Source organism: Phascolarctos cinereus, unplaced genomic scaffold, assembly GCF_003287225.1.
Source record: "Phascolarctos cinereus isolate Bilbo 61053 unplaced genomic scaffold, phaCin_HiC Scaffold_726;HRSCAF=1367, whole genome shotgun sequence".
In the NCBI taxonomy this organism is placed as follows: Eukaryota; Metazoa; Chordata; class Mammalia; order Diprotodontia; family Phascolarctidae; genus Phascolarctos; species Phascolarctos cinereus.
In genome coordinates, this window is record NW_027556098.1 from 314,700,582 (window position 1) to 314,719,222 (window position 18,641).

At 38.5% G+C, this 18,641-nt stretch overlaps 1 protein-coding gene across 1 annotated transcript in view; it reads right to left on the reverse strand.

The window, feature by feature from the left end:
- The window catches only part of C2CD3 (C2 domain containing 3 centriole elongation regulator), a 152,607-nt gene that overhangs the window by 21,019 nt on the left and 112,947 nt on the right, over positions 1-18,641 (reverse strand). Inside the window, 4 exon segments of the mRNA XM_020989582.2 lie at positions 481-605; positions 1,150-1,340; positions 8,818-8,882; positions 13,603-13,741. Of these exon segments, the coding sequence (XP_020845241.1) occupies positions 481-605; positions 1,150-1,340; positions 8,818-8,882; positions 13,603-13,741 (520 nt within the window).

Below are 18,641 nucleotides of genomic sequence, written 5' to 3' on the forward strand. Positions count from 1 at the left end.
CTATCCTGAGGTAAGTGGAAAATGGCTAGAAAGAAAGGTAGATGGGTCTATTCTTGAGCTGCTGATATAATGAAATGAATGTGGCTTCCTACTCTTTTAATGGGCAAAACATGCCTTAGTCCTGACTAAGTGTCTAATGCTGAGTGGATAGATGCATTCATTTTCACAAACTGGCTTGATGCCTGGGTTTTTGGAGGGGAAAGGTCATGAGAGGTATTTAAAACACAGCTGCTGACTGTTTTTAGATGTGGAGCTAAACCAGAACAGATAGGAAAGAGGGCAGTCTTTGGCTCTGAAATGTGGAATTCTATAGTTCACTAAGTTTGCAAATTTGCAAGGCCCCTCCTCCCTAAAACCACAGAGTTGAATGGATTATATAACAGGTCAGTTAATCTGTCTTTATATTTTTCTTTTCACAAAGGAATAACAAAGAGTGACTCCAAATTCTCCTACACTTTGTTAACAACACATTTCACTCACCTCTTAGGAGAAGACACATTAATATCTTTTGAACAGCCATGGGCTGGTTGACCCAAGGTATATCTTCCCATGCAACTGGGAAATGCAGAAGTAGAGAAGGAAAATGGACTATACTTTGGAATCTGCTAAAAGAAGGAGAAATAAGATAAAACTCCTCTTAAAAAAACAAACAGAATCATCATTTTTTTTCACATGTGAGACAGTCATCTCCTTAACTTGATATAATTAATATAGCTCCCTATGATGTTTTCCCAACTCCTCACCCCCAGAGCACCCAGTAGAACTGGGTATAAAGCTATGTGTCACACTATATGTGATCACTTGATCTCTCTGGCTCACAGTTTACTCTCAGGAAAATCAGAAAAATTGATCTGTAAGGCATCTTCCAGCTCTAACCTCCCATATTCTAAGATATCTTCCAGATTTGAGATTTGGAGAGTCTATAAGTATCTCCTTGAGGGAAGGAACAATTTTTTTGGGGTGGGGAATGATATCATATTAGCCACTTAATGAATTCTTGATTTACTGATTGACTGCTTAGGAGGATTCATTCCTAGAAATTGATATGCATTTCCTCCTCCCTAAAGGACACATGGCAGGAGTCACAATCAGTAAATACCATAACTGGTTTCTGTGAGGAAACAGGTTACATAATGATAAGCCAGGTACCTTGGCCCCTTGCCTAGCTAGCCTTTCTTCTTTGAGATGAATGATGCTTTCCAGGGGGGAGATAGCAACTTTAATCTGCCCCTGGCATTGTCCACTGAAGTCTGCAATGTTGTACCAGCCACAAACAAACTGGAATCCAGAGAGAAGAGGTGAGAGGTCCACAGAAGCAAAGCCGATCACCCGTTCCACATCTATGGCAGAAACAGAGAGGAGAGGGGTAATATGGATAGGTGAACTACAGTTAATAAGACCAGATGTTTCAAGTAAGTAGGTTCAGGGACTTCAAAGGATGGAAGACAGACTTAAAATGAGAGATGGGCAAGCAAAGACTTCTTTTTCTGTTATCAACCCCTCTTTCTTTTAAGCAGGAAAAAACCGGCAAAATCCTGAGTCTTGTTGGCTTTGTGAAGAGGAAACCAGAACGCACACTCAAATCTCTGGGTGTCTCAATCCCTCTGGAAGACCCTTTTCTCAGTCAACTTCTTAGAGGCAGTTTCAGAATGTTATTCTGTAAGCAGAACTCTGAAAAACTACTGCCACAGGCAGAAGCTACAGAAGATGTGTGTGTGGATTTGCTCTTATTCTGTGCAACAAGAGGCTTGAGGTGTTTGAACTCTAAGGGCTATTCAACTTCTTAACATTCTCCAAGGTCAATTCCAGCTCTAATATTTTATGATCTAATGTCCTTCCTAGTTCTGACTTTCTTTGTTCTATGTCAGAAGGAAATTTGTTCTTGTTTTGTCATTAAACAATCTATACCTTAAGTTTCTTATTCTAAAAGATAAGGATTATCATCTTGGTCCTACCTTCCTCACAAGTGTGGTTGTGAAGAAACATAGTAGAAAGAACACTGGGACTGAAGTCTTAAAAGATGTGATTGTGTGTTTCTGTTTTGCCATAGCTGTATAAGTTAATCACTTCCATTCCTAATTCTTAGTTTCTTTTTTTTGTAAACTGTGGCTGGAGCAAATCAAGGGTATTTAACCTTTATTACATCATGGATCTCTTATCAGTGTGTTCTTAAATGCGTTAGAATTAAAACCAATCCTCTCCTGGCTCTGGTTCTGACTCGACTCTGCCATCATGCTTTAGCTCCCTTCTCACTCTGGAAGTTACTCCCCTCCTTCTCCCCCTAGAACACCCCTTGGACTCTGCAGCCTGAAGCCCTCTTTTCCAACTGGCAAGTTCCTCCTGAAATTTCCATTTTGAAGAAGGGCCCAGGACAACCATCTTTCTTTCCCCTCTGCTTTGGACTTCCCTCTGTACTCCTCATTTCTATGATAACTTTTCAGCTCTTGTCTTCTTTCATTACAATGTAAGTTCCTTGAGGGCAGGTACTATCTAATAAATTCTACTGACTTGACACTGAAATATATTTTAAAAAACCAAGTTCATAGACCCTACGTTAAGAACCTTTGGCTCAAATAGTCTTGAAGATGCCTTCTAGCTATGACACTCCCTACCAGCTCTGATATTTTATGTACCAAGGTACCCTTACAGAGCATAGATTTAGAGCTGGAAAGGACCTCAAAGATCATCTAACATATATTTATTAGATGAGGAAACTGAAACCCAGAATGGTTAAGCAATTTACCTAAAGTTAAAAAGGTTAGTAAGTAGCAGAGACTAGATTTGATCCCTGGTCCTCTGAATCCAAATCCAACGTTCTTTCCACTCACCTATGTTGTCTTTCCTAGTCATTATCCTTTGCTCTTTACTATCTGATTGCAGGCATTTCAATAAGTCAAAAGTTGGATGGCAGCCCAAAACATAAAGGGCTGTATTAAGAGAGGTATAAGCTTCTACCATTAGGAAAGGGGATGATTCTGCTGTACTCAGCCCTAGACCACTATGTTCAGCTCTAAATGTCACACTTTAGAAGTTCATTGATTGTTTTATCAATGTCTCCCCAGAAGGGAAACCAGAATGGTGAAGAGGTTTAAATCTACATCATATAAAGACTGGTTGAAGGAAACAGGAATTTTTAACCTGGAGAAAAGAAGGTTGGGAAGACAGGATAGCTATCCTCAAATATTTTAAAGACTGTCCCATGAAACAGGGACTAGATTTCTTCTGCTAAGTTAGAGGGCAGAATTAGTAGCAGCATCTAGAAAATGCCAATTTAGGCTGAATGAAAGGAAAACAGGTTAACATTTAGAGCCATCCATTAAAAAGAATGGTCTGCCACAGAGGTAGTGAGTTCTTCTTCACTAGAGGTCTTCAAGCAAAGTCTAGCACTTCTTGGGCATATTACAGTAGGGATGCCTTTTTGTGAAAGCGTTGGGACTAAATGGTCATTGAGATTCTTTCTTTGAAATTCTGTGATCACAGCAAAAAGGAAATCCTGATTCTTCTTTCTAGCCTCAATTCTTTGGTCTTTTAAAGATCACTGGCCTAAGAGTCAGAAAGATCAAGCTTGACGCTCAGAAGTCCACTGACCAGACTGTATGACACTCTGCAAGTCACTTTCTCTGAGACTTAGGTTGCATTTCTATACAGTGGGAACAATAGTCATAATATCTATCTCAAAGAGTTATTGTGAGAAGTGCTTTGTAAACCATAAAGTATTATACAAGTGGAAGTTATTCTTATTATTACTTGTCCCACTGCATAACAGTGCCTACCAAAAAGAACACGCCTAGCAGGTCTAGCTTTATCTATACTATATCAACATATAGAGCCTTGTACACTGTGGATATTTAGTAAATGTTAAATTCTGTGCTCTTTAATAGTAGGGAAAGCAGAGAACTCTATGGAGAAATCTCCTACTGTTGAGAAGCAATAGCTATGGGTGTTGACAAAGGGAGATGGCTTGGAAAGTGGCTGAGAGGTCCCTATATTCAAGCAGCTGTACTGGCAGCAGTAAAGGGGACTGGGGGAGGGAGGAAGCACTAATGATGCCAAAACAAGAAAGGGCTATTGAGACATTTTTCTCAAATGCTGAAGGAAGTTCAGAAGGCAGCCCAGTCAGGGAAGGATAGTAAAAAAGGCGACTGATTTATGCTACATTAACATAGGCATACTGTCCAGAATGAGAGGCTGATAGTTCCATTTCCAGAGGTAAAAGAAATGCAGAGAAGGTCGGAGTGATACAAAGTTGAGGACTGGCAGGGCATGAATGGCAGTAGGATAAGAAGGTTGGCGATTCAAGGGTGAAGGACAGGGAATGGTTGAAATGTAAAGGGAGAACAAGACCCTGAGGCCAGAAATGAGGTGATGGATTACAGGTTTGGGTGAGGATGAATAGATTCAATAAGCACATGACTTTGGAGGATGTTCTCGGGAAGTGTGTTCTAGATGGTTCTTGAGGGAATAAATTGTACAAAATGTTAAACAATTAAAAATTTGGAGTGTACAGGTGCTGACAGAACATCCAAAAGGTAATGATGCTCATGAGGCATTTTGTAATGCAAGAAAGGAAGGCAGCGTGATCCAGTGGGAAAGACCACTAGATTCTGAGTCAGAGGAGCTGGTTCAATCCCAGATCTGCTACTTGCTCTCTGAGTGATGCTAGCCTAATCACTCAACTTCTCTGGGCCACAGCTGCCTCATTTGTGACATAAAGACTACTGAGGCTCCTTCCCACTCTAAATCTATGATCTTATGTATTAATTAAGAAAATTCTTCCCACGTTTCCCTGAATTCACATCTGTCATTTCTTACTACAAACTAATATTACACTTGTGTACCACAATTCCCCAATGAATGGATAACCAATGTTTCTAGTCCTTTTTGTGATACCATGAAAAAGTTATGCTATGCGAATACTTTGGTATTTATGACACCTTTCTTTATGTTTTTTTAGAGTATATGCCCACCAATGGATCAAAGAGTATATACAAGCATTTTAGTCAGTTTTTTAAAAGCATAATTCTAAATTGCTTTTCAGAATAATCAGACCAATTCACATCTAAATTTTGCCAGCCTGCTTTCCAACATTCCCATTAGATCTTTTCAAATAAGGAATCTTCTTCCAAATAGTTTATGGTCTTTGATTTATTGAACATTTGTTTCACTGGTCTACTTTTCTTTTAATCAATATTAAGTAGTTTCAGTAGTTACTGCTTTATAATATAACTTGAGGTCTAGAAAGGCTATTCCCTCTATTTTTATATTTTTCATTATTTACCTTGAAATTCCAGACCTTTTATGCCTCCAAATGAATTGTTACTGTTTTATATAGCTTTGTAAAGTAGTTAGATTAGTATAGCACTAAATCCATAAATTTATTTTGCTTGTATGGTCATTTTGTTTATACTGACATGGCTCAAAGATGAACAATCAACAGCTTTACTTCTAAGTCATCTTTGATTTCTTTTTTCTTCTTTTTTTTTGGGGGGGGGGCTAGACAATGGGGTTAAGCGATTTGCCCAGGGTCACACAGCTAGTAAGTGTTATGTGTCTGAGGCTGGATTTGAACTCAGGTCCTCCTGAATCTAGGGCCAGTGCTCTATCAACTGCACTACCTAACTGCCCCTATCTTTGATTTCTTTAAAGACTACTTTGTTCTTCTACTTCCACAAAACTTTAGTGTGACTTGGTAATGATGCCTAGGAAATAAATTTGGAACTATCTATAAACCAAAAAAACAGTCAAGGTTATGTTCTCTTTGATCCAACAATAGCACTTCTGGGAATATATACTTCAAGGAGATAAAAGACAGAATACCAGTTATCTATGTTCAGAGAGGGAACTGATTAAGTATGAGTACTTCACTGAAGCATACTTTTAACTTTATGTTCCTGTTTTTTTATTGTTTTTCCCTCCAAAATGACTAATATGGAAATGTTTTTCATGATTTCACATGTATAACTGATATAATGTTGCTTGTCTTCTCAATGGGAAAGGGAGGAGAAAGAGGAAGGAATTTTAAAATTTTAAAAAATGAATGCTAAAATAAAATATAATTATTAAAAAACAAAAATAAGAGACCATTGGTAACCTTTGAGAAGGTAGTTCTGAAGAGCGGTGGTATAGGAAACCAGAACACAACGGTCTGAGAAGTGAGTGGGAGGTGAAGAAACAGAGTCAACAGGGGAGACGACTGTTGGATTTTGGTTGCGAGGAGACTGAGAAAAATCTGGATATGTTTTTAGGAAGAAGGGATGGATGATGGATAATAAGAGATCTCGATCTCTTCCATAGTTAAGGGCCCTTCCACTTTTGATATCTTATGTTGAAATCCTATTCCAAAATGTCCCATTCCATCATGTGTCTACCAACAGATTGCCCCCTTTAGTATACCTACCCTATCATTTTTTTTGGACTTATTATTTTAACATTCTTTTTTCTTTTTAAATTTTGAGTTTCAAATTCTTTCCTTCCCTCTCACCCCTCTCCCACCTACCAAGAAGGCAAGCAATATAATGTCAATTATACATGTGAAAACATGTAAAACATTTCCATATTAGCCATACATTGCAAAAAGAGAAAAAAATAAAGCAAGAAAATTACATTTCATTTTGCACTCAGAGTTCATCAGTTCTCTGGAGGTGGATAGCATTTTTTCATCATGAGTCTTTTGGATTTCTCTTGGATCACTGTATTGATCAGGGTAGCCAAATCTTTCACAGTTGATCATCATTACAATGACTATACACAATGCTCTCCCAGTTCTTTCTTCACTTTGCGTCAGTTCATACAGGTCTTGGCATGTTTTTCCAAAACCATTCCCCCTTGTTATTTCTTAGGGCACAATAGTACTCCATCACAATTATATGCTACAATTTGTTCAGCCATTCCCCAATTGATGAGCTGTCATTTATCTTCCATCTTCTTTTGTTTCCTAGTTCCTTCCCTACTGCCTACAGACATACTCATGTGTTCCCTATCCTCAAAAAATCTTCACTTGATCCTTCCAATCCTGCTTCCAACTATTTCTCTTTTGCCCCTTGTGGCTAAACTACTTGTCAAGGCCATCTACAACAGGTGCCTCCACTGTCTTCTCACTCTCTTCTTAACCTCTTGCAATCCAGCTTCTAATCTCATCATTTCACCAAAACTGCTCTCTTCAAAGTCACCAATGATTTTTTTAATTGCCAAATCCAATGGCCTTTTCTCAAATGTCATTATTCTTAAACTCTCTGAAGCCTCTGACACTGGTGATCGCCCTCTTCTCCTTGATAATCTCTTCACTCTAGGTTTTTCAGACACCACTCTTTCCTGGTTTTCTTCCTACCTATCTGATCGCTCCTATTCAGTCTCCTTTGCTGAATCCTCATCTAGCACGTTCTCCAACCCAGGTGTCCCATAGAGTTTTGTCTTGGCCCTCTTCTCTTTCCCTTTATACTACTTCACTTGGACATCTCATCAACAATCATGGATTTAATTACCATTTCTATTCTGAAGATTCTCAAAACTACCTATCTTGCCCCAGCCTCTTTGCTAACCTCCAGTCTTATATCTCCAACTGCCTTTCAGACATCTTGAACTGGATGTCCAGTAGACATCTTAACTCAACATATCCAAAACTGAACTCATTATCTTTCCCCCTAAATTCTGCCCCAGTTCTGAACTTCCCTGTTGATGAAGAGAACACCATCATCTTCCCAGTCCTCAGGCTTGACTCCTCAGTGTCTTTCACCTCCCATATCCAATCTGTTGCCAAGGCCTGTTAATTTCAACCTTTGAAACATTTCTAGAATATACCTCCTTCTCTTCTCTGATACTGCCACCACCCTGGTTCAGGCCCTCCTTACCTCATGTTTGGATCACTGTGATAGCCTGCTGGTGAGTCTGCTTGCTTTAGGTCTTTCCTCACTCCAAACCATCCTCCATTCTGCTGCTAAAGTGATTTTTATAAAGTGCAGGTCTGACTATGTCATATCCCTTGCTCAATAAACTCCAGTGGTTCCACGATCAAATGCAAAATCTTCCATTTGATGTTCAAAGCGCTTCATAACCCAATCCCCTCCTACCTTTCTAGTCTTCTTACACCTTACTCTCAGAAAGATACTCTTCAATTCAGTGACATTGGCCTCCTTGCTGTTCTGCAAACAAGACACTCTTATCTCTTGGCTCCAGGCATTTTCTATGACTGTCCCCCATGCCTGTTATGTTCTCCCTCCTCATCTTGGTCTACCGGCTTCCTTCAAGTCCCAACAGGACTTTTACAGGAAGCCTGTCCCAACCCCTCTTAATTCTAGTGCTTTCTGTCTGTTAATTATTCCCCATTTATCCTGTACAAAATTTGCTTGTATATATTTGTTTGCATGTTGCCTCTCTCATTAGATTATGAGCCCCTTGAGGGCGGGGACTCTCTTTTGCCTCTTTTTGTATCCCTAGCACTTAGCACTATTCCTGGCACATAGCAGGTGCTTAATAAATGTTTATTGATAGACTGACTGATTATAGTGTGAAGTCCTTTTTGGCTCTGACATTCTGAGTCTGTGGCTGTACAATTCCAAGCAGAATTGGTTCATATTAGATGTCATTTAAGATCTTTCCAACAATGAGATTCTTTTATTCTACTGGAGGACACTAAACAACTTCCCCTTCCTCATAATTCACTCTTAATATGTTCCTTTTCTTCTGAATATCATACTCTCTAAGAGAGCTTCTTCTGGTTAAAAAAGGAAAATGACTTTCAGACTGTTGACCAGATGATTTAACAGATACTCAACTAGTTTCCCTTAAGGGATAGCTTCAAGACAAGAAGAGAGCTGATACCTGCTTTATGCCAAACTTTGAAGACCAGGGTTTGTTGGCAGTCCAGTAGAAGTTCTTTGGATAACCTGTAGGATAAAAAAATACTCATGTCATGTGTACATAAACCAGGAAGCTGCTGGTACAATGGAGACAGTACTGAATTTGGAGTCAGAGAGCCTTGGTTTGACCTCTGGCTGGACTACTACCTTTGAGTAGGTCCTTTACCCTCTCTAGACGTTCAGTTAATAGTTGTACAATGAGGCTGGACAAGATTAACTCTAACACCCCTCCCAGCTCTAAATCTATGATGCTATGCACCAGCTCCCTGGAATACTGTTTATATTTCTTCTAATGGTATCTGCCAGACTCAAATTTTAGCTTCCTACTGCTAGTCGTTCCTCTCCCGAGCCCATTCCTTATCTGACACCCAAGTAGTGTCGCACTGCTCTTGTGTCATTTTCAACCTATTGCCTACTCAATAAACTTCTGATAAACTGTAAATTTCTGATCCTGACCTATAACTCTTTACAATACAATTTCAAATTATCTTCCAGTCATATCTTATACTACTCTTCACTTGCTCAGTGGCTCAGCAAAGCTTACTTGCTATTCTACTGTCTTCTCCTTTCTTTCATGACCCAGCTTAGGTATTACACTTCTTCCATGACATCCTGCTAGATATCTTCCACCTCACGTTAGGAAACAAGAAGCTTTTTCTTTCCCCCTCAAATATGTCACAATATTTGTCTGGATTTTCCCTGTACACGTATCATATTCTCTCTCGTATCATAGTTATTTGCATGTCTTATCTCCTCTACTGAACTGAATCCTTTGGGAATGGAGAAGGACATGACAGTTAATGACAGCAAACTTCAATGATTATCTTTGAACATTTAACAAATAGTCACACTGCAACATAATAAAAAAACCAAACAAAACAACTTCAACCCCTATAACAGCACTTTTTTCTTGCACAAAAGCAAGGAAGGTCCTGTTTTAGGAAAGCCTAATATAAGAAAATGTGGAACTTATAAAGAAATCAAAGAATCACAGGATCTCAAAATTGGAAAAGAACTTAAGTCACCTCAACAAATTCACCAACTAATTCACAAATGTCTTTTACAGCATAATAAAGAAATTTCTAATAATGAGGACTGTCTGAAACAGAAATGGGTCACCTCTGGAAATAGTCAACTGCCCAGTGTGGAGGTATCCAAACCTACTGCAGTTTTCACTGCATCATTCACTTCGCCCATAGAATCCTTCCAAATCCTTAAATCCATGATGGGCATCTTTATATTGTTGTTCAGTGCAAGGAAGATGCCACTATGCCTGTGCTTTGCAAAAGTCAGACTTGTCACTGACTCCAAAGAGCTCCATTATGCATCATTCTTAATCCCTCCTCCCTTCCAAGGTTAAACTCCTTGAGAAAGCCATCTACAATGAGTGTTTCCATTTCTTTTGCTTTCACTCTCTTCTAAACACTGTGCAATCTGACTTCTAATCACATCATTCAACTGAAATTGTTCTCTCTAAAGTCACCTCTGGAAGTGATAGTGTTCTGATTCAACCATTCTGTAGAGCAATTTGGAACTATGCCCAAAGGGTTACAAAACCATGCACATCCTTTGACCAAGCAATACCACTACTAGGTCTATATCCCAAAGAGATAAACAAAAAGGAAAAGGACCTGTATGTGCAAAAATATTTATAGCAGCTCTTTGAGTGGTAGCAAAGAATTAGAAATTGTGGGGATGTCTATTGGAGAATGGCTGAACAAGTTGTTGTATATGATTGCGATAGAATACTATTGTGCTACAAGAAATTATGAGAAGGTTGCTGTCAGAAACACCTGGAAAGACTTACATGAACTGATGCAAATAAAATAAGCAGAACAAGGAGAACATTGTATACAGTAACAGCAATACTGTATGTTGATTATCTGTGAATGACTTGGTTGTTCTCAGCAATACAATGATCCAAGATAATTCTGAAGGACTCATGATGGAAAATGCTATCCATCTCCAGAGAAAGAATTGATGGAGTCTGAATGCAGATCAAAGCATACTGTTTTCACTTTTTTTGTGACTTTTCCCTATTCTGTTTTTTCTTTCACAACATGACTAAGATGGACATATGTTTGGATGACTGCACATAACTTAAATTGCTTGCCTTCTCAATGAGGTGGGGAGGAGAAGGAGGGAGTAAGAGAATTTGGAACTCAAAAAATTTTTTAAAACAATGTTAAAAATCATTTTTACATGTAATTGGGAAAAAAAAATAAAGTCAGCAAAGATCTCTTAATTGCCCAATCTAATGTTTTTTTCTTAGTACTTATCCTTCTTAATCTTTCTGCAGTATTTGCAAATATTTATCATGCCTGGATAATCTCTCCTTTCTAGGTTTCTATAACTGCTCTCTTTAGATTCTTCTCCTATATGACCATTCCTTTTTAGTCTCCTTTGCTGGATCACCATCTATGTAATGTCCACTAAATGTGAGTGCCAAAGTCCTGTCTTGGGGTCTTTTTTCTCTGTGTTCTATCACTTGGAGATCTCATTAGCTCCTCTAGGTTCAGTTATTAACTACACAAATGATTCCCAGATCTATGTAACTAGTTCTAATTATTCTCTGGAGCTCTAGTCCCATATCACCAACTGCCTATTGGACATTTTGAACTGAATGTCCCACAAGCATTACAAATGTAACGGATCAAAAAAAAAATTAATTATCTTTCCCCCCTAACTACGCCCCTTCAGAATTTCCCTATATTGTTGATGGCACTGCTGTCTTCCCAGTCACCTCAAGGCCTGTCATTCTTGACTCTTTGCTTTCACTCATCCCACAATATCCAATAGGTTACCAAATCTTGTTATTTTTTTACCTCTACAATATCTTTCACATCAAGCCTGTTCTTTCCAGTCACATAGCCACCACTCTAATTGAGATCTTTCTCATTTCTCATGTGGACAACTGCAATAGACTTCTAATTGCTCTCTATTTCAAGATTTTCCCTACTTTCCTTCCACAAAGCTCCAAAATGATTTTCTTAAATGACAGGCCTGACTCAATGAGCTCTGTGGCTCCCTATTATCTTTGGAATCAAATATAAGTCTTTGCCTGGCTCTTCACAACCTGGTCCCTGCTTACCTTCCCAGTTTTCTTATACTTTATCCCTCTCTATGAATTCCACAATCTAACTCAATTGGCCAATTTGTTCTTCCTTGAATATAACACTTCATTTCCTGTATCTATGCCTATGCATTGGTTGTCTCCTGCACTGAGAATGTCCCCATGATTTCACTTTTGCCTCTTAGCACTCCTGGGGCCAGCTCAAAGATATTTTCTGCAGGAAGACTTTCTTGCCTTCCTCCTAGTTGTTATAACCTTCTCCTCTAAGGGTACTGTTCATCTGCTTTGTAATGTATCTAGTATGTATTTATTTACATATTGTTTTGCCATTAGAATATATATTTCTTGATGTCCAGTATTTGTTTTTCCTTTTCTGTGTATCTTCAAAGCTTAGCACAGTACCTGGCACATAGCACTTTACAAATGCTTACTGACTGTGAGCAGTGGGAGAGAAATGGAAATGGAATGAAATAAGGCACAATTTACATAGCACCTGCCACGTTCCAGACACTGTGCTAGGTGCTTTTTACAAACATTATCTCATTAGATCCTCTCAACCACTATGGGAAGTGGGTGCTGTTATTACAACATTTTACAGTTGAGAAACTGAGGCAGACAGGATAAGTAACTTGGCTCAGGGTTAAACAGTTAGTGTCTGAGGATGGATTTAAACTCAGACTTTTCTGATTCCAGACCCAGCACTCTATCCACTGTGACACCATATGTCTTGAAGAACTGGTCTGAGTTAATCACACTACCAAGAAAGAGGTATTACTGAAGGGAACTGGCCAAGATGAGGCTATTGTTGGAGACTGTAGCTCTGAAACTTTTTTTCTTTCTACTCTCCAAGAATGACATTTGAAGAAGAAAGTGCCATCAAAAAGGTAGTTTGCAACAGTGCTTCTGACTGCTCTTTTTATGTATAATGGCCTGACTGGAGTGAGACAAAGGACAATATGAAAGTAAGGCCTGAAACTTACTCTATCACCTGTAGGTCAATTAGGTCATCATCTTGTTTCTGACAAGAGTTATGGCAAAATTTTTACACCTCAGAGATATGCCTGGTCTCCTGGGGCAAACTTAAACTTTAATATTTCAAGCACTTGTGATCTCACTGGCATAGGTACTCCCTCTACTTTAATAACTTATAATATGATAATTATGATACCATTAGTAGATGGTATCTGTAAATTGTAGTGGTCAAAACCATCATCACCTGTGGCCAACTCTTTGGTGATGAGACTCTCCAAACAAAGTAGGCTGGTTCTTCTATGAAAGACATATAACCCATTACAAGGCCTATACTCAGGACCTGCCAGGAACTGTGCTCCCTTGCATAGTTCTGAGAACCCACACTTCCATGTTATGAGGAAGCATTGAGGAGTACTTTAGTAGAACCCTGCATTCTAAAAGATCAGATTGATGATTTGAACATGGAAGACAAAGGAATACAGGGAATTTTTAGTTTTCTTTCAGACTGTTTTATGACAGGAGGGAAAGCTTTTTCATGGAATCAAATAATTTTTGAGCGTACATCACTTGTCATCCTACATCACCTACATTACTAGGTGAAGGCCCCTTCTATCTCTGAGGTTCTATGGTTCAACTATGTGCAGAGCACTGGATAAAGTTCCTTGCACACGAACAGGATTACTGGGTGTTGGCTGCTTATACCTGGTTTCCTGCTGAAAGTCCCAAACAGGTGAATCTGTATTCTCAATCACATGTGTATATATTGGGGATCTTACATCGGCAGCAGCAAATGACACACAACAACTGGGTGCTGTGACATTCCGTTCAGTCAGGGGGCTTCCTGAAATAGAAGAAATATGATTAATAGAATTACTAAATCATCACCACCAATGTCACCACTATAGCAGTTTAAATTTACATCATACCAAATCATACTTATGTTGAGAGGCAGCCATGGAGGGTATGAGTGCATGTATATGTGTGTGTGTGTGTGTGTGTGTGTGTGTGTGTGTGTGTGTTGTGTGTGTGTGTGTGTATGTGTGTGTGTGTGTGTATATATATATATATATATATATATATATATATATATATATATACACGTGTGTGTGTGTGTATATCTATATATCTATAGATATACACATATATATATTTTTGTCTCGGCGATGGGGTTAAGTGACTTGCCTAGGGTCACACAGCTAGTAAGTGTTATATGCCTGAGACCAGATTTGAACTCAGGTCCTCCTGAATCTAGGGCTGGTGCTCTATCTACTGTGCCATCTAGTTGCTCTGACCCCTTTATACTCTTAAAAATTACTGAGGACCCATCTAAAGAGCTCTTGTTTGTATTTTATCATTATTCATCATATTAGAAATTAAAACCAACACATTAAGATATTAATTAAAATAGGAATAAATCCATTACATGTTAATATATAACATACGTAATTTATGAAAAAATAACTATTTAAAAAATTAGTGAGAAGAATGGCATAATTTTACATATGTTTGCAAATCTCTTTAATGTCTGGCTTACTAGAAGACACCAAAATTCTCATATCTGCTTTTGCATTCAATTTGTTGGGATACTTTGTTATAATTGAAGTGTATAAAGAAAATCAGGCCTCATACATATATGTAGTTGGAAAAGAGGGGAGTATTTTAATAGGCAAATAACATCTAAGTATTTATATTCAAAGTTTTGATCTGAGAACCCCCTGAAAGGGTCTTGGGTACCCTCAGGGATCCAAGAATCACACTTTGAGAGCCACTGTATAGTGGATAGAGAGCTGGTTATGGAGTCAGGATAACCTAGGTATAAGTCCTTCTTCTGAAACATACTTTCAGAGTGACCTCGGGCAAGTCATTTAAATCTCTCAGTGCTTCAGGCAATTCTCTAAGACTAGAAATTGAAGAAGAGTTACCAATCTGCATTGGTAGAGGGAGTTTCCTCACTGTGAATTCCCTATACCAACAAAATCACTGCAGTAGCTTTCTAATTGATCTCAAATCTCTCCCCTGTCCAATATCTTCCATGTATCTGCCAAGGTGACTTTCCTAACGTACATGTATGAGCACATCACCACCTCCTCCCAGGTTACTGAGTAAACTCCCATGGCTCCCCATTACTTCTAGAATCAAACATATTCTTTTCAGCTTGTTATTTAAAGCTTTTCATAACTTGTCCGCCTTTTCAGATTTCTTACATATTACTCACCTTCATATTACTTCACTATACAATCCAGCTATACTAGTGCACATGCTATTTCTTATATATGATATTCCATCTCTTGTCTCCCTCCTGCATCGGCTGTTCCTCATGCCTGAAATGGTGGTCCTCACCTCTGTCTGCTTCTTAGAATCAGGGTCTCATTTAAGACTTAACTGAAATGCCACCTTCTCCATGAAGCCTTTCTTAAACCTTTCTTAGACCTCCTAGCTGCTATTACCTTTCTTACTTAGTTTACGTGTCTGCTTTCTATTTGCCTATGTAGATATACATGTTGTCTTTCCAATGTTCTTGAGGACACAGACTATTTCAGTTATTTCTTTGTATCTGTATCTCCAGTGCTAGGCACATAGTAGGCAGTTAATACCTGCATTGCTATCTAACCTTTAACGTTTAACCCAAATGCCACGCCCTTCAGGAAAACCTCCCTTATTTCCTAATTAGGTTCGATCTCCCTCAGACTGTATTCAGAATTGTTTCACACCTCTCTAATACACTTTATTGCGTACTATAGCTATCTGTGTTTGTGTCACATCTTCTTACTAAACTACAGACTATACAATTTTATTACATTTAACAAAAACATTCTATGTGTAAGGAGCTGTGCTAGGTGCATGAGATATAAAGACAAAATGGTATGTGGTTTCCTTGAGGGTAGGGTCTTTGTCTAAACTAAATTTGCATTTCCCCCAGTACCTATCATAGTTCTCTGAGCACAGTATGCGCTTTGTAAATGTTTGCTAAATGAATGAATAAACACTGCCAAATATAACTTTTCACAGGTGAGGGAATTCTTATATAGTCTTCTGCTGGCTTTATATACAACAGTAACAGGCATATTAGTGCTGTTTTATTAGTGTTGCCTTATTTCTTTTAGAGGCTCACCTGGAACTTGACTTTGCTAAGAATACTCTCTCTCACAAACAAAATCTCTGGGGTTGATAATCTTTGCTGAAGGCCTTGAAGCCAAACATCTATTATGGCTTGAGAGGGAAGCTTGTTTTCTGTTTTGTTTTTTAAATCTAGCTCTGAGCTAAATCTAAAAACCAACCACCTCCCACACCCTACTGCCAAAAACAGGAAGAATCCTAAGAGTAGATGACAAAGAAGCCACGGGTGCTCATCTGTATGAACTGTGGTGCTCTCCCCCTGGCTGGTAACAATAAAACAAGGTGCTGCTGAGCAAGGTCATGATCTGAAAAGCACTTGGCAATAGCCCAGGAATAGCTGCTAAACATGAAAATAATACAAATACGTCAATGATCCTATGTGAAATCTCTAGCAATATAGATCACAGCTTATCCATGCCCGAATAAACAAATTCCTGTGGTTCAAAGCAAATTGTTATTATTATTATTGTTAGCCACAGCAATGATGATGATGATCTTATTCTCCTCCTGCTGATGCTATTTGCCTGTAATTCACAGAACTTCATAATTTCAAAAGAAAAACATTGTAGGTGACCCAAAGAACAATGGAATGATACAAAATGGGTATAATCAGACTTTAACATATTCTTAACAATGAACTGCGGTGAGAAGTGGCATAAAGTACATTACCAAGAATGGGATGACTGGAAAAAAAGGAGACTGGGCATAAGGCATAACATATGGATGGTCTATGCACTACTAGTATCCGTGAAACATTAAAAGAATCATGGGCACATCTAGCACATGGCAGAAATCCTCTATAGAGGATTTATGGAAAGGCATGAACAATCATATAGGCTAAGGTGTGAACGGAACGGAATCTGTACTGGTTCCTCTCTCTATTACAAACTTACAGTGCTTCTTCCTAAGCTTACAGGCCCAATACATTCTGGACCTTGAAACAGTCATATTTTGTATAAGGAAAGAAGTCTATTGCAAAACACAACATTGTTTTATTACGGTGATTACGCTGAGATTTCAACTGCAACATAAAAGAGGGAAAGTCTGTTTTATGCATGTTGGATCAAAATATGGGCTTGTACTATTTTAAACAAACTTAGTATATGAAGATCCAAACTTCCTGCTTTAAAATAGAGAAATTAGTGGATGATTATGTGCTTCACAGACACTTCACTTTATAAAAAAATTATTTTTCAGGGTAAATTTCCTAGTGCACTGATCATATAACACTAATTCAAAAGTTAAGTGATTTTACCGTGTAGGCCTTATCTCCATTAATGCAGATCTCACTCCCTGCCCCCTACCAAAATCCTAGCAGATAAATTGTTATATAGAACATTTACCTAAGGGTGGTCAACTCTTTAGTACTATAAATCTGCAATTAGTTAGTTTGGCTCTCAAATCATCCATAGTGTCATATCAGGCCCATACTTTAAACCTTTCTAGTTTGGTGGAACCTGCCTGTTCATGTTCCTCTGGCAGAGCCTCGAGAACCTAGGACAAGGCACCTCAGAATTTTAGAGAGGATAATATCAATAACAGTTCATGTTTCCCAACTGCCTTATGGTTTCAGAACACTTTATAAGCATCATATGATCCTTGTAGGATGCTGAGAAAGTCATCTAGTCACATGACTTCTTTGCTAAATAACTTTCCATTGTTACGTCCTTTGCTTGCCATCTGCATACCAGTGCAATTTGATTTTTATTTTGTATTCCCAGCATTCTCTCCTCCTATGATTCCCTATATTTAATCTATACTCTGGCTAAACTAATCTTATATACAATTTTCATACATTTCCCATATTTTCCAATCCTCAAGCCTTTGCTTAGGCTTTTCCCTATGACCAGAATGTCCTTTCTCCCACCTCTTCCTAGGACATCCTCTACCTGTACTTCAAGACTGTTTTCAAATACTGATGACTCCAGTTGGCAATGCTCTCTTTATCATCTAATCTCATTGCACCTTTGTGCTCTTTTTATGTACTTACTCTATTCTAATTAATATATTTATCTGTGTATCCGTCATACTTACGGGGATCCTATCCTTTTATCTCTCAGCAGCCAGAACAGCCAACTGCACATAATGATTGCCTAAATATATTTTAAAAATTGAATATCATAGTTTAAATGGGGATTATAGTCTTAAAAGTTGTCATGAGGAAGAGGAAGTAGATTTGTTTATTTCAAACAAATATAGGGAAGAATGTCCGACAATTAAAGCTGTTCGACACTGGAATGGATTACCTTTGGGGACAGGAGTTCCCTATCACTGGACGTGTTCAAATAGAGATTGGAAAGCGACCTGTCAAGGATACAGAATGGGATTTCTAACCTGGGAGACTAGGTTAGATGATGTCGAAGGTCTTTTCTAAATCTACTACCTATAAATGTGTTGATGATGACGATATGTACATCAACATATATTTTGATGAGGAATAAGAGTGGAGCTAAGAGAGTTGACCTCAGAGCTATAATGACTTGGGTTCAAATTCTGCCTCTGACACAAACTGGCTCTGTGACTTTGGGTAAGACACTGAATACCTGACAGAAGACATTGACCTGCATTGGTAGAGGAAGCTCCTCATCGGAGTTCCCTACCTATGAAATTCCAGGTCCCCTTCC